Source organism: Periophthalmus magnuspinnatus, chromosome 23 (genome assembly GCF_009829125.3).
Source record: "Periophthalmus magnuspinnatus isolate fPerMag1 chromosome 23, fPerMag1.2.pri, whole genome shotgun sequence".
Taxonomy (NCBI): Eukaryota; Metazoa; Chordata; class Actinopteri; order Gobiiformes; family Gobiidae; genus Periophthalmus; species Periophthalmus magnuspinnatus.
This window is the reverse complement of record NC_047148.1, coordinates 7998963-8015465: the sequence shown is the minus strand read 5'-3', so window position 1 is coordinate 8015465 and position 16503 is coordinate 7998963. Positions and strand designations below refer to the sequence as shown.

Below are 16503 nucleotides of genomic sequence, written 5' to 3'. Positions count from 1 at the left end.
GGTCCCCCTGGAGCAGGTTAAATTCAGATCAAGACAATCGTTGGATAAGACACAACAGAGGCCCATCACACAAGTTAATTGATTTCACAGGCCAGTAGACAAGGGAGTGTGTGCAATCCACTGAATACATGCTATCTTAACACAGGCATTGTGTAGCCAAGTAGGTTATAGTAGGTCTATCAACACTATTTCTTTTTTACACTTGCCAACCTTTTTTCGATGCTATGTTTTTATGACTTAGAGATTCTGTTTGGTAGTATGGCATTGCTGGTTTATGACTGACAACATTTTTGAATGTCAAATGACAATGGTTAAAATAAATAATCTTAAAATAAGTGATGAGTGTACATCATGACATCAAGAAACAGGTCACATTTGAGTCTATTTGTGTTCGCATGTTTTTTTTCCATAAAATCTCCTTGTTATATTGTAAATAAAATAAAATAAATAATAACAGTTCTGGGTTTCAATAGCTTCAGGCGATTTATGGTCACGTTAGTGGCTAAACTAGAGAACGTGCATTAGGGTGCTACAAGTGCATGGTCAGTGCATGGTGTGAACGTGAGCACGAGATGCAGCGATGTGATTGGCTGATGGCTCTCAATGGCCGGCTGTTAAGAATATGACCTGAATACCAGGAGCAGTGACATGAGACCAGGTTGAGGGGTCGAAAGGTCAAAGAAGGTGCTTTATAGAAGGTGCTCTATAGAAGGTGGTCCTTAGAAAATGGTCAGTCTGCATGATGCATGGCACTGCAGATCGACTTAGTTTTAACTTCAAGAGTTCAAGGCTAAGGTAAAGGACCTGCTGTAGTACATACCTAAATAGCCCAATGCTATAGCCTCAAACAGTCCATGTTTGCAGCTTCATGTATCCAGGCAAGAAGAGGGTCTGAACGATGACACCACATTAAAATGTAGACCCAGATTTGAACCCCCAACTAAGGTGAAAATGCAGTTGAAGTTCCATTTTGACTGGTTGGATTTTGTGCATCTGGTTTCACAGGTTATGTATCTGAATCTATTTTTGTAGACCAATAAGTTTTATGTAATGAAAAGGTAAGAAAGAAAAAGTAGCAATTCCATAATTCTTAATAACAAGTCACTATACTGTATCCTGCTCTATCCATCCCCTTGGCAGATTACAGTGTGCTGCTCTATCAAGGCAAACACCCCAGAACAAACCTGATGCAGTTTCCCAACACTTTTCCAGGTGTACGTGACATTTCTGAAATGAGGGACAATACTCAATATAACCGTTATACAACTGATATAAATCATTATCAATCATTTAAGAAATCAGCAAGTTCATTGTGGAGGTCACAGTTAGGCAACGCAGTGAATTCAGTTGTTGCAAAAGAGTTTTACAGCATAGACCAAAGACCAAAAGTAACTGTAGAAGTAATGAGTAGCACTGAACAGTTGTAGAAGCTTAGTTTTAATTTCAAGTGTTCTCCACCCAGCCCTTTGCCTCTGCTCCTCTCTGCTTCTAGTGTGCTGACAACTGAACAATTATATTATATACCTCGAGGCAACTGCCATAATTTGCAACAAGTGACTTTCAGGAAATGTTCTTGGTCATGGACAAGTTTTAGTAATACTTAATGGTGCACTATGTAACTTTTGATGTAGGAGGGTTTCCATGGTGATGTTATTACTTTACTTGGAATGTTTCACAGTATGGTCTCCAAGATCTGTGAAAAGGTGGTACCACTCACAGTAACAATGTTGCCATACGGTCGATCTTCTTTAACTTAAACTGTTCAGAGTGCTGCTGTTCCACATCCACATGTCTGGAGTCATGGAGTTCATCCTAAAACTCAACATCAGCAGAAACAGAAGTGTCTATAATTAGTCCAGGTCCAGACACTCTTTTGAAGTCATTAAACCCTCAAAACAGGATTACATCATCTTAAATCATCTCCTCTGGCTGCAGGATGTGGTAGACAATATTGCACTTACTTTAATATCTTGATGAAGAGATGCTTAACTTTCCTTGTGTGTGAGTTTTAAGTGGGCTATTTTTGCCCACACCTGCCTTCATTCAAATAATTTAGCCTATACAATTTTCCTGGTCATATTTTGATGATGTTATCCTACCGGCTTTTATTTCTTATTGTTATATCGATTTGTTGTCTCTTTATAGTTGATAAAACAAAACAATGTCTTATTCTTTTAATATTCTATATTTTCACTACTCGTGAAATGATTCAAAGGGAACATAACGTTAAAGTGAATTCACAGCATTGCCACACAACATCCTTTCAAAGCTCATTTGGAGTGGGGGCTGCCCGAGATGAGGCGGTGGAGATGTGCGCTCTGTCACGTTTCTCCTCCTTTTCACTGGGCTGCAGCACAGCTGGCCATAGACCTGTGTCAACTCATTACCGCACATTTAGACTTTTGTGTTTTCTGTTGCCATGGGCTAGCATTTGTGAGGTCTGTTTCCTTACCCTAATCTGCACTTCTAGATGCTTTGTAATGTTATTTCAATTGACTCAACATCTTAATCATCAAAGGAAGAATGGAAACAATGGAACAAGCATCGCTTTGACAAGGATAAAACTGGCCTTTGGCCAATTAAGAAATTTGCTTAAATTAAGCAGCCTGGAAACAGTTGACAAATGTAGTCTAATTACAAGACTTGTGGGTTGACTAAAACTCTGGGTTAGTTTTAGTTTTATAGCCCATGGCAAATGCACGTAGGCAGTGGCCACTCATTCAAGCTGCTGAGGCTCCAGTGCTTTACCTCTAGGCTACAATCCAATGTTACTTCTTCCAGAATAATCACATAGATCACCCACAAAGTATTGCTGAAACTACTGGTTTTACCACTTTACAAAGAAAAATAGATGACCAAACCAGTCATAGACACAAGTATCATTTCAAATTGAGTTTTAAACGGACCCCTTTAGCACTCTCGGCATTCTTTAATACCACAGGAGGGCGCTCCGAAGGATGATTGTGCGTCGTGTACTCGTGTAGTGCGTAGCGGTGCTAGGGATGGAGCTGTGTGTATTTGCGCTTCATCAGCGTCTCACACGTGGTTTCCCAGCGGGGCGGGGTCATTCTGCAGGCGGGCGGATGTGAGAGAGGCACCGGCTTAATAAGCAGGCCAGCTCGAAGCAGGACGCAGCAGAATCTGAGAACGAACCGAGAAGAGCAGAGTTTTATACGGACGCGTTTTACCGGCGACTTCTACATTCATCTTTTCTGGATTTGAGCAGTATCCCTTTGGATCTCCAGTCTCAAGGAATGCCCAGGGAGCTGACCCAGAACAGGATCCAGAAGATATGGGTTCCCACTAAGGATGGCAAACCGGCAGCACGGAGAGGTAAAGCTGAATTTTTCCTCGTTTAATTCGTTTAATGTTTTGTTTTTCGAATAATTTGACCCGATTTAGTAGGTTTATGTCAATTTAATCGTAAAAATTATGTGCACCTGTTCGCTACGCACGACATTTTTCATGAAGCCCCGTACGTAAAGCCTCGTACGTAAATCCCAGGACGTAAAGTAGGTGGTCTTCATTTTGCACGCGCGTCACGTCACGGTTTCCTTTGCTGCCGCGTGACGAGCTTCAGGTCTCCATAGTGACGGAGCCAGTGCGCGTTGGGCTCCGATTGGGCAGGAACATGGTACCACTCGGATGCTGAATCGCCAAACTAAATTAATTGGCAAAATCAGATGGATAAATCAAATTTCTAAATGTTCATGATGAAATAGGATGGTTGAGTAGTCAAAATGGACTTCAGTATCTACTAGGTACAGTTTTATTCAATGGCAGATTACTGTCCTTTAAAATATGTCATACATTTGAACTTTTTTTCTGTCAAATCTTCCCTTTTATAGCAACTATGATGAGAATGTTGTTATTCTACTGGACAATGATTGTTAAATTCCATCATACATCTTTACTGATAGAGCAACTATAGTACCCACCTTCACTTACATTCCTCATTGAGGGGTCATTGGGTTCACTTCGCTGGTATTTGCTCAAGACTGGAGTGCAGTTCCGACAATTTGAAATAAAATCACTACACTGTCACTGACTCTTAATGACATAACTTTTCACCCACATTCCTTTGGGCAAGTGTCACAAATTCCTACACTAGACCTGCTGTACAGAATATCAGTCATGTTGGTGACTAATTCAATCAGTTCTAAAATGGTTTGACATTGTGTTCATGTCACATTGAATTCATATATTTATTCACACATGACTTATCGAGTTGAACAAGTGGAGGATGAGACCCACTGCATACGTGACAAAGGCTTAATCCGTTTTTCCAAATCACTAATGTGCCGGCGGTGACACTGGATTAAAACTGGGGTGGGCAATATTGACAAAAAAGTCACAACATTCTTTTTAATATACTATACACCGTTGAGTTTCAAGAGCTGCACAAAAAGTGAATGGACTGTAAAATGGACCACAAAAGTGGAGAAAAGTGTAAAGATTATTTTGAAAGACTACACTGCAAAAGTTATATTTTTAATCTGCTCTTTTTTTGCTGCCTTTTGAAATGGTTTTCAGTATAAGCCATATATATTTTAATTCTATATTGTAATTGTTCATATCCCCAAAACAACAATTAAGCTATTACCATTTTTTATATCCCCGAACCATGGCGAGGCAGTTGTAAATGATATATCTAAAATAAGGATCTGAAGGTGTCACATCTGCTGCTAAACCAGATCTAATGATTTTTGAAGGATTAGGATCTTAACAGTTGTCCTTTTTATTAGGAAGGGCAGACAGGAAGCAGGTGTTCAATTCTGTGATTGTACAGATAAATCAAAATTTAGGTAACACAATATTTAAAAATAAGCAATATGAATATGTGAGTCAAAACTAGGTCAATTAATCTTTAACTAAAAATGGTCTCAGAGAGCTAAGGCAGGTCAAGGTCAAAACTGACAGAAGATATATCTTGTAAAGTTTGAATCCGTTTTCAAGGTTTGGTCAGAATGTTCTTTTAGACATGCTTCATTGCATTTCTGAATAAAAATATAATTACAGTATCTATAATTTTGTGAATACTAATGAATCATGATTATTTTACTGTATATATTGCAAATATGTCTTTAGTGTAGCAAGGTGTGAGAGTTTACACCTACAGAAGTGGGTCAGGTGTGCTCTGAGGTGGCAGTAATGGCTGTGTCTGCTGTCTGTATAAATAGACACATGCTGTGAGCTGGTGGGAAGTGGGTCGTATAAACTACAGTCATGGTTATCTCAAAGAGAATGGCATAACATTTAGTAAAATTATAAAAAATAAATATTTCTGAAGTGTGAATTGATAGTAGATCAGTTTTGTATTGAAAAAGGAAGTCAATGAAATTAGAGATTTGGGAAACGTAACACGAGAAGCGGACAGGAGCAAAAAGGCAAGCTCTGAAATCTGTCAGTAAAATACCATGGAAAAAAAACTTGACCTTGCTAACAAAATAATAGGTGTTGCCTCATAGCTTTTATCTTTTATTGACTGATTTTAAAAGTGAAAGTAATGTATGTCAGCTATAATCCCAGTAGATTGGAGTTTGTTTTGCTGTTTTATCTGAGCTATCAGTTTCAGTGACCTTTAAAGAAAGTGGAAATGTTATTTGACTAGACAAAAGGGATGAAAGGGAAGAAAGATTTGACTACGTGTAAATGACCAGTGAGCTCCAAAGAAAAATGACAAGTGTTGCTATTGTTGACATTACTTAGTAGAATTGTAATCTTTGCTTGGTATTTTTTGCTATAAAATTATATTCTTACCAAACTGCAAAGATTTTGATTGAATCGTGGTGAATTTAAATTGAAATTAAGTCTTGTCTTTATATTCCAACACATTCTATTTATTTGTTGTAATACAAGATCAAATAGATCTACACGTTCCTAGTATTCATGCTGCTTCTTTGCTTGTTTTTAAAGGGGCCGGTGCGCCTCACTTCGCCAACCCCCCCACGGTGATAGTGATGGTGGGCCTACCAGCTCGAGGGAAGACCTACATATCCAAAAAACTCACCCGCTACCTCAACTGGATCGGCATGCCCACCAAAGGTACACCGCCCACTTAGATAAGGTTTTGTCTAAACAGAACAGGATAAATAAATGCTGTACAAACACAACAGAAGAAATTATGCATATGAATATATTTGAGGTAATTATCATGCATGTTTCTTCTGAGGTATGCACTCCTTAAAACACTATCAAACAGTACTTTTAACTGTTGTCTTTTTCTTTGTAGTCTTTAATGTAGGAGAGTATCGCAGGGAGGCAGTCAAAAATTACAGCTCCTATGACTTCTTCAAGCCTGATAATGAATCTGCCTTCAAAATCAGGCAGTAAGCCCCAGTCACAACCAAATATATGTACATTTATATTGTTTTTACATTTGAAACTAAACTATCTGTTCGCTTTTATTTAGACAATGTGCCTTAGCTGCCCTGCGAGATGTCAAATCTTACCTAAAGGACGAAAAAGGCCAAGTTGCTGTAAGATTTAACATATTCTGTCTTAAATAAAAAATCCTAAATCTCTTTTTTGCTGGGTTTAACTTGCATAATTCTCTTGCCTAATAGGTGTTTGATGCCACAAACACGACTCGGGAAAGGCGCGATCTTATCCTGAAATTTGGCAATGAGAATGGTTTCAAGGTAAGTCAGACTTTGAGCTAAGATCTAGTTAGCTGAACTGAATCATGTGCTCAGCTGATCTACTCTTTCATTCAGATATTTTTCATTGAATCTGTTTGCGATGACCCCAACGTAATTGCCTCTAACATTATGGTAAGCCAAAATTATATGATACATTAATGCATACTATTAAAAATGTTTTACAGGGGAAGTTTGAATTGCATTTTCCCCATTTGTGCAGGAGGTGAAAGTGTCTTGTCCCGATTATAAGGACTGCAACAAGACAGATGCCATGTTGGATTTCCACAGGAGAATTGAGTGCTACAAATCCAGCTACCAGCCCCTAGACCCTGACGGATATGACAGGTGTTTTAAATTATTATTATAATTCAATAATATTAGAAACAAACATTAAACAGTTATGCAGTGATTCCTAATACAGGGAGCTCCTAGAAAGCAAATTTCAACTACTAAAAAAATACTATTTACAATGTATTTATTTTACAGTATTACATAATAGGGCACAGCAAGGCATGCTCTTATCAGCTGGCATCCACAAGTACAAGACGTTTTAAAATATCCCAATATGAAAACTAATACCGTTCATACCGTTCTGGTAATTCAAGCTAATGAGACTAAGTAACTAATCACACAGTTACATCATTGCTTCTAACATAACACCTCAACCATTTGGCCAATTACAAGCTTGGATCTAGATGTGTAATCAAGTACATGTGTTTGTTAATTGATTACAAATATACGTATCCTTTTAAATTGTATTTTTAATTTATATTTATAGAGGGAGAGCCCAGTGAGAGCAGTCGGACTCTCCTTTTCATGGCGCCCTGTTAAAATACAGACAATTACACACAATAAACGAATAAAACGCCACCATATCCAGCTTTGCTTATGCACAGTTACTTTATTGAGTTTAGTCATTTTAAACAAAAACACAATGTTGTCTGAAACCTCTTCTGGCTGTCCTCTTTTGAAACTGAACATACTTTAACAACTTATTAGGTTACATTGAAACATTTAAAAGGCTGATTTTGGCTCATCTGACCATTGTGCAACCGTTATCATAACCTTGTTTCTCATTTTCAGGGAGTTGTCTTTCATCCGTATTATTGATGTTGGCCGTCAGTTCTTGGTGAATCGTGTCCAGGATCACATTCAGAGTAAGATCGTGTATTACCTGATGAACATCCACGTACAGCCCAGAACTATTTACCTGTGTCGTCATGGAGAGAGCACTGATAATGTGCAGGGGAAGTTGGGCGGAGACTCAGGCCTGTCTACACGTGGGAGACAGGTGAGCACTTCAGTATTTCATGCAGTCAGTATAAAACATTATTTAAAGATGAGAGATTGGGTCCCTCAGAAGGACATACATTTTGGCCAAAATGTATAATAAACCACTGTACATTTTTATTCTTAATTAAATATTTTAACTAATAATTTAATCATTTTCAGTAAAAATATTGGTTGAATATGAGATTTTGGCCCATCAATAGTTGCTGCATATAATTTGTGGAAAAAAAAACAGTAGTCAGTGGACTGTATTGTTGGATGAACACAGAAGGTGGTGCATGTGTCTGCCCTTCTTTACAGACACTTATGACAGCTATACCACTGACATGCTACTTCCTGCATAAAATAGATCAACTTTGGAAACTAAATGTCAGATATTTTGTTTCCAGTTCTCCATGGCCCTCTCTCAGTTTGTGAAGGAGCAGGAGCTGAAGAATCTAAAGGTTTGGACCAGTCAGTTGTGCCGCACCATTCAGACAGCAGAGCACCTGGGCATCCCGTACGAGCAGTGGAAGGCCCTGAATGAGATCGATGCTGTGAGTAAAAACTGCATAACATTACCTGAATTATTAACTTGCATAAAGGAGTTGTTGCTAAGTTTGTCTTTTGTGCTTTTAGGGTGTGTGTGAGGATATGACGTATGACGAGGTTAAGGAGAAGTATCCAGAGGAGTTTTCCTTGAGAGATGAAGATAAATACTACTACCGCTACCCAGCTGGAGAGGTACACACCAAGTACTTTGTCAAATGTGTTTTTAGACTACCACAAAATAGTGTCGAGGTTCAGTGCTAGTTTGATTGATATTCATTTCTTTGTTTCTTATTTGTCTATTAAACAGACATTAGGATTATAATTTGGTTCTGCTTTTTAATTGACAGTCATACCAGGACCTGGTGCAGCGTGTGGAGCCCGTGATCATGGAGCTGGAGAGGCAGGAGAATGTTCTGGTCATCTGCCACCAGGCTGTAATGAGGTGTCTGCTCGCTTACTTCCTCGACAAAAGTGCAGGTAAACACACAACAAAACAATGCTTTTACTTGTCTCATGCAGTTAATATTCAATCAATATTAACTCACTTTTGATGCACAGTACATCCTTTAAGCCTTGTACATAACAAATTTATAATGCTGTAGAGTTCTGGTGTAAAGAAACATGCCAAATTTCTTCTGGTTGTTTATTTTCTGAACACAAGGGCTATTGTAGGCCGTAAGCTATGCCAAGACAAGAGCAAAACAACAGCAGTCTCAACTCACTGGAGCCAGTCTCCAAATCAGACCAGTAACTGATGAACAGAACCTTCACATCAACTTGTTGGCATGGCAGCCAAGTATCTTATACAAACACAGTTACATTAACAACACATAAATATTTAACAAAAGGTTTCAACCCTAAACTAAACACAAAATATCAGATCATTACAATATAGCTGGTTATTTATGTTATAATATATGTATTCCCTGGAAAGTTCCACAGTATGGCATTTAACATATCTATCATTCAGTTACAGGTATTTTTATTGCGCGCACACACACAATATTCTCACTGTAACCAGAAATGTTACATAATGCACCTAGATGAGTTTATTTTAGCATGTTGGATTGAGAATAACATGTAAAACCCATTATACTGTTGACTTTTACTTTGTTTCATTGTTTGTTATTCATGTTGGTGCAAGGTAGGATTTGCCAACTGGATATCTCTTTGTTTCAGATGAGATGCCGTACCTGAAATGTCCGCTGCACACAGTTCTGAAGCTCACGCCTGTGGCCTATGGCTGTAAAGTGGAATCCATTTCTCTGAATGTGGAGGCAGTCAACACTCACCGCGACAGACCTGAGGTAAAAATAACAAAATATATTGTTACAAAGTTAGGATATTACATATTATTAAATCTCTTGAAATGATAAATGAAATGCAGTATTTAAAAGAATTGACTATATAAAGCTTCAATATATTTTCAATTGAATAGCGGAGATAAGTTACAAAATAAATAATGGAGAATCACATTATAACATGCTTCAACAAGACTTAATAAGTTACTTCACAATAAGATTATCAGACTATTTTATACCCTTGCCACAGCGTGATATAAAGCCTGAAAAATGCATGCATATTTTATTAATTCAATTCATATGTTTCCTTCTTGTAGGAGGTGAAGAGGGTTCCTGGGATCTTGCAGAGAAGGAACAGTGTGACCCCACTGACCAGCCCAGAATCCAACATTAAAAAACCCCGCATCGATGACCTGGATGAAGCTCCTATCCAGGAACTGCCCCCCTCCGTGGCATCACTGGCCCTTTGCAGCCCCTCTCACCTCCCCCTGACACTGGCTGGACAGGTGGGTCCATGCTCCTAGACTTAGACACTAGGGTTTATAGATCGACAAGGAATTTTTTTTTTTGGTTGCTTTAGTCCAGTCGAACAATAAGATGCACTGCTTTTATACTTGCATTTTAAGTACAAGAAATTTGATGGGATGGAATAGAAACTGTTTAAAGACAAAACAAACATACGCAAACATTACAACATTTTAAGTAATAATTTTTCATGTAATGGCATCCAAGTAAGACCTGTACTACTATGGCTTTGGTCAGTGCATTCTATGTCAGCTAATACAAGGTTATACATCAGGCCACTTCCCTTTTTAGACTTATCTTCTTCATTTCTGACTTATCTTCTTCTTTTTGGTTTTTTACACTTAATTTTTCACTCATCAACGTCCTGCTCTCTCTCCCCCTCTTCTTTCTGTTTGTCTTTCTTCTTTGTTGCCACTGACAGCACTGGCTGGGCAAAGTCTGTCTGTAAGTATCTTTAGTCGTACATTTTTAGACTTCATGTCTCACATCCCATGGTAGCCTCTGCTTTCCTGTTCAAATTTGGCCCTGATACACACATCCTGCAATCCTCCTGTGTTTTCCACCCCTAGCAGTGTATTGTTTTATAATCAGGGGAGAAGGTCAAGTAAACTGCTGCTATCACAAAGTAAATGCATTCATATTAAAGTTCCCAAACGTAAACCTGTATAAGATATACTTTAAATAATATAACACAACATTATATATATTATTATATTACAATCACTACTTTACTTTACACATATACACTTTTACCCATTTATTTTACAAATTAATAGTAATAGTAATTCTTACAAAATGCAGTCCTCCTCTTGTTATCTATTTATTTATTTATTATGGTAACAGCAGTCAGCAGGCTTTACGTAGCTCAGAGTAAACATACTTCCTTATTCCTTATATGGTGATGCTAAGTTGAAGCCCTCCTCACTTCCTGGCAGTGAGCAGAGGAAACAGGAAATTTAGCTCAAATCTGTTTCCAAGTTCAAATTCCGGTCATTCCTGTCTACGTCTACTAGTTGATTAAACAGCACTACATCACTGTATAAAACGGCTTCATGCTGACTGTGTCCCCGTCTTTTCCCTTGTTTCTGTTTGGCTTTATTTTTGTCTTCTGTGCTGCTTAAGATGCACCATTCTTCACTATCTCAAAGTGGTGACCCTCTTATTCTGTCAAAGGTAAAAACACTGGTAGATTACCAAAACACCTTAGCAGAATAGTTTGAATTAGACAATATAATTAGAAAGGGTGTATCTTATTTTGTGCAGGCAAAAGTTTACAACTTTCATGTTAAGGGAAGTGGGAAAATACCAAACACAGCTAAAAACTGCCTATTGTGTAATAAATAATCAAGCTTGGGTCAAATGCAGACAAGCTTTTCCATAAGACGGTAGCCTACCTTATCTTACCATACTTGCATATGTACATGAGCACATTTATAACTGATTTCTACATGTAAAAATATGATTTAGCTCAGTGCTGACTTCCTAATCTATGGATCAAGAAAAATGTTGCAATGTTATTTGATAATTTCTATTATTGGCACACAACATGTTTGTAAATAGGCTTAGTACTTGCTAAGATGTGACAGAAACAAATACTACAAAAATATAACTGATAAATGCTATAACAATGAATGCAAAAAAAATGGCAAACCTCAAATGTTAATGTTAATAGCCTACTACGATTGTTGCCTTGAATAGTGTGTCCTAAATGCTAATACTATACTATACTAAGTACTTTTATGTTTCTAATTGGTAATGCATCAGTTAAGTGATTACCACATTACACTGGTGCAAATTAGTGTCACCCCTTGAACATGGATACTTTCGCCTGTGTCGGTCCTGTCCATGTGCTGCATGTGCTGTTTCAGTGGAAAAGCTTGTGTAGCTTCATTCATAATCACTGAAGGATTAGCCGTCTCAGTTAACCACACCAACCTGTTCCCACGCCGTGAAGCTAAGCTAAAAATACCATTGAGAAACCAGGTCCAAGGCTGACAGGTGACATAACCTGTTCTCAGGTAAATATACACATAGCTAAAGCATTAGCCTAACACAATTAGCTTTGTGTTCAGAATCGCTTCAAAACATGCAACAGGAAGACCGTATTGACGCTTTAGTGAAGTCACTTATTAGTACATTAAGAGCTAGTCGTCTTCTGTAGCTTAGGTGGTAGCAGATAACTTTTAGCTGGAAGACTGTAGGTTTCGTACCAGCTTCAACCAGCTCATACTGTCTTGGGCAAGACGCTTCACTCACCTGGCGTGTTTGAATGTGGTGTGTGGGGAGTAATAGTGTAGAATTACAGTGACTCACTACAACTCAAATAGCTTACTATAGTTTTATGTTTTTTTCTTTCCTTGTGTTTTTCAGAAGCTGAGAAGAGACTCTGGTCGCCGTGACGTTCAAATCTGCAAATGATACAGGCTCTTCTCTGGCCCCAGACAAGTCTTACAATACATGACACACTCTTTACCTTTACCACAATCAGTTTTTGTAATAATGTTGGTCATCTCATATTTGTGTGATATTTTTGTCTTTTCACTTGAAATTTTATTTTAATTCAATATTGACTGAACTTGAGTTGAGTAAATGTATGTATGGACACATCTTGTTGCTTGTTACACCAGTGTGGAATAATCAACCTTCTAGAGAAATTTCAAGTCACATTCTTTTTGACTTTCTGATGAAAGCAGTTCTCTTTTTTTATAATTTGTATGTAATGTCTATCAATGATATGGATACTATTTTGTCCTGAACTCATTGGTTGATGTTCCTCAAAACAGTGACTCTTTTGCACAGAGGAGGTATGCAAGTTTTTGCCAAATAGTGCCTGTAGAGCTTGGTCTGCAAGTCTAAAGCTGCTTCACTTGCAACTTAATCCAGTTCTCATCTCACTTCTCATTTTACTTTTGTGTCAACATAATCTCATTTTTCATGTATTAAAATTATATATTTTGTTATAGAAGATTTACCTTAATTTTCTTTGCTGCCACTGTCGCTACGCACAAAGTCCTTATTTTTGTTACAAAGAAGCGTGCTGATAATAATATTAATACAGCATTGTGTGAGGCGTGATACACTACACTGGGAGATGTGTTGAATGATGGAAAATGATTGTTGCTTACTATGTTTTTGTACTTTTATGTTGGGACTGAATGAAATTAAGTTCTGTTGACATGTTTGCTTGAGATACTTGAAAATGTTTTTTTTGTAAAATTTATTTATTTATTATTAAGTAGTTTTTGAATAGATGTACAGAAAAACAGCACCTTGTTGAACCTTTCCAGTATGTTGTACATTTTTGCATCTGCTGGACCAAATAAAACACTCCAAGGAATGCATTCTTTTGGTATCAAGTTGTTGTTTTTTTTTATAAATTTTTTCAGCCCAGTTTAAACAACCCATTTTACAGGCTATGTGTTTGTTGAAGGGTTGACTCAGACTGCTCTTACACTTTGAATATAATAATAATATAATGAATTCATTTCTTTTTTTTAATTGCGGTTCAGACCTAGTTTAGACCACTGCATACTTTCCTTGGGCAATTCAATTTCTGTATTATAAAGGTCAGTGGACAACAGAAAGACAATCACATAACTTGTTTCTAGTTAATTAATAACATAAGTTGAACAGAATAAGCCAGGCCTAGTCTGTAAGGCTGTACTTGGATATGCATGCCATCTCACATCTCTGTCACATAAGATTATGCATTATTCATTAGTCTTCACCTTGTTAATACATTCGTCACTACAAATCCTTTTAGTGTCCTCCTGTTGTACAGTGTGTGCTGGCTCACTGCTTGAGTCACTCCAGGACCTTATCAGAAATGACTTACTCTCAGGAAATTAAAATTGCAACAGAGCAAATAACTCGCCAGCGTCACAGCACAAGACCACAATAAAACATTCATTAACCACTTTACACAGTGACGAGATAGGCTGCATGTACTTCTATGGAGAACTACTGAAGAGAATTATATACAATGAGTAAATGTTGCAACAGGAGAAATAGATCATCAGCTATTTCACTGAAGACCATAAGCTTTGCCTGTTAAGGAACATTTATGCACATAACCTAAGGGTGGGTAAAATTAACCAAAACTTATAATCAAGTGTAGGCCATAATTTTTGCACCTTTATTATGCCATAAGAGGTCATTTAAAACCATCTGTTTTCTTTGAGAGTTCACATCTCACTGTGATTGGTTAAATCCACCTTTCACTCAGAGCAAGACACAAACTGACCAATAGGAGGAGTGGGTGAGGAGAAATAGAGTCTGCTCAAGCAGCTGCATTAAACACCATTTTGGTTTGTTTGAATGCATAATATGGAAACATCTTTCTACCAGACCAATATTCTTAATTTTCAAGACAGAATACAGTATGGATGGTACTGGGTCAATGAGGGAATATTAGCATACGTTATTGTAATATATCCAAGACATGTTTTGGGCATTGAAGGTAGATGAAGACATTAATAAACTGGATTGGATGTCTATTTGTACAATTTAACAGAAATATTTCCACAGTAACGCAATATTGTCATAAGTGCATTAAGACTAGCTGTTTTTTCTTGAAAATTTAGGCTTTGAAGTTGTTATGGAAAAATTACAGTTCTAGGTGAAAAGTAATCCATTTGCGAAGCTTGTGAGTTTTGAAATACAGAAAAAAGGTTTATTGTTTGTTACAGCAAATACACACAGGACAGGGCCCAGGCCTGCCCTGGCCACAGACTGGTAGCCTCCCAGCCTCTCCCTCAGTTCCCCTGTCAATCTAAGTTCAAGACTAAACAACCCCTGAGCATCTGAGCTCTGACTATTTTATACCAGAATGACAATGCTACATACATTTCAAAGCAGAGTGACTTTTGTTTCACACCCATATGAAAATGAACTTTTACACAGGTAGAACAACAGCGAGTTTCCTGTGGGATGGAGACAGAGCTTTCACACTTGTTAATGTCTGGTCTGGGTCTGGCAGACTGACACAGATCAAATGCTTTTAAAGACACAACATGAATATACTAACATTTCCATCACAAAGTGTGTAAGTTGTTATGACTTTATAAGCAGCCATGCAATAGGTTAGAATGTTATCTTCTGGCTAACTCAATAGTGGTATAAAATTGTTCCTTACATTTGTTTCTAAACATGGTCAATTTGCAGCTTTGTCTACAATTGCACTAGACTAAACTAAAATCAGTGCAAGGACAAATCGGCATATTTATTTGGCTTTCTATGAACAGTCAAAACCAAATGTAAGCTTTTTTAAATCAAGTGTAACATTTTTTTCTTCTGTTTTGAAATTGAAACGTGAAGTGTTCCTGATCATTTGACATCACACTATTTCACTGTGTCTAAATTTCCTTTTTGAAGCAACTTTGTGGTATTGAAGTGGACAATGTGACAAAATGTGGAACAAATGATTTTTTGTCTTATATCCACATCTGTATTTGCCAACAGAGGGCGTAAACACAAATCCAAGTGTTCTCCGCACCAGTAACGTAAAATGTGAAACACACAAAAAGAAAATAAATATAAAACATATAGATAACAATAGGTAACATATTCCTGGATCAGATTTCTATATGATATATGGTGGTTGATTTAGTTGAGTTGCTAATGATTTAACATGACTCTCCCCATTCATTCACACTAGTCTAGTATCTCCGACTCACTGTCCTGGTTTTGTTGAATCAGAGCAGGACTTGGGACACATGAGGCATCCCATTTACAGATAGACTGTGTATGTGACTGCAGTCAGCTCCACCTGGCTCAGCTCCTCCTCACGTAGGCACTGAGACCCATTCCAGTAAACCTGATTTGAATTTAGAATTTGCATGCTGTCTCTCATTCACAGGCTTAATGACACCTATTTAAAACATGGTGAATCACATTTTCCTCTTTGAACACTATGGTAAGTCTAGTATTTTGCCAAACAGCATTATATTGAATTATTGCATTTTGAAACCTTTTGCCTTTAGTTGTTATTTGGTTTGCCTGGCTGACTGAAGGTACACTGCCTGGCCCCCCCAAAAAAAGTTGCCACCAATAAAAGGTCACACATGGTAATATTTCATTGGACCGCTTTTAGCTTTGATTACGGCAGGCATTTGCAGTGGCATTGTTTCGGTAATCTTCTGCAATGTCACAAGATTTATTTCCATCCAGTGTTGCATACATTTTTTCACCCAGATCTTGCATTGATGATGTTAGAG

The 16503-nt window shown here is 37.6% G+C and overlaps 1 protein-coding gene across 3 annotated transcripts; it reads left to right on the top strand.

Annotated features, from left to right (window-relative positions):
• The first annotated feature begins 3055 nt into the window (after positions 1-3055).
• On the top strand, positions 3056-13638 carry pfkfb3 (6-phosphofructo-2-kinase/fructose-2,6-biphosphatase 3). 3 transcript variants are annotated; one of them, XM_055231514.1, is made up of 16 exons: positions 3118-3333; positions 5917-6045; positions 6233-6329; positions 6413-6479; positions 6567-6641; positions 6717-6773; positions 6862-6986; positions 7725-7932; positions 8321-8467; positions 8550-8654; positions 8810-8939; positions 9642-9769; positions 10081-10269; positions 10710-10732; positions 11411-11461; positions 12659-13638. In XM_055231514.1, exons 1-16 carry the CDS (start codon positions 3255-3257, stop codon positions 12663-12665), a joined length of 1617 nt encoding a protein of 538 aa, XP_055087489.1. In that variant the 5' UTR covers positions 3118-3254; the 3' UTR covers positions 12666-13638. The 3 variants fall into 3 exon arrangements, with proteins under 3 accessions (XP_055087490.1, XP_033845381.1, XP_055087489.1); XM_055231515.1 differs by lacking the exon at positions 11411-11461 and having other exon boundaries at positions 3056-3333; positions 12659-13628; XM_033989490.2 differs by lacking the exons at positions 10710-10732; positions 11411-11461 and having other exon boundaries at positions 3056-3333.
• The last annotated feature ends 2865 nt before the right edge of the window (positions 13639-16503 follow it).

Excerpts from the sequence above, each read along its gene's own strand:
- pfkfb3 (XM_055231514.1), top strand. The coding sequence starts at position 3,255 with ATGCCCAGGGAGCTGACCCAGAACAGGATCCAGAAGATATGGGTTCCC. Across the intron at positions 6,480-6,566 it reads ACGAAAAAGGCCAAGTTGCT|GTGTTTGATGCCACAAACAC; the intron begins GTAAGATTTAAC and ends CTTGCCTAATAG. Across the intron at positions 6,774-6,861 it reads TAATTGCCTCTAACATTATG|GAGGTGAAAGTGTCTTGTCC; the intron begins GTAAGCCAAAAT and ends CCATTTGTGCAG.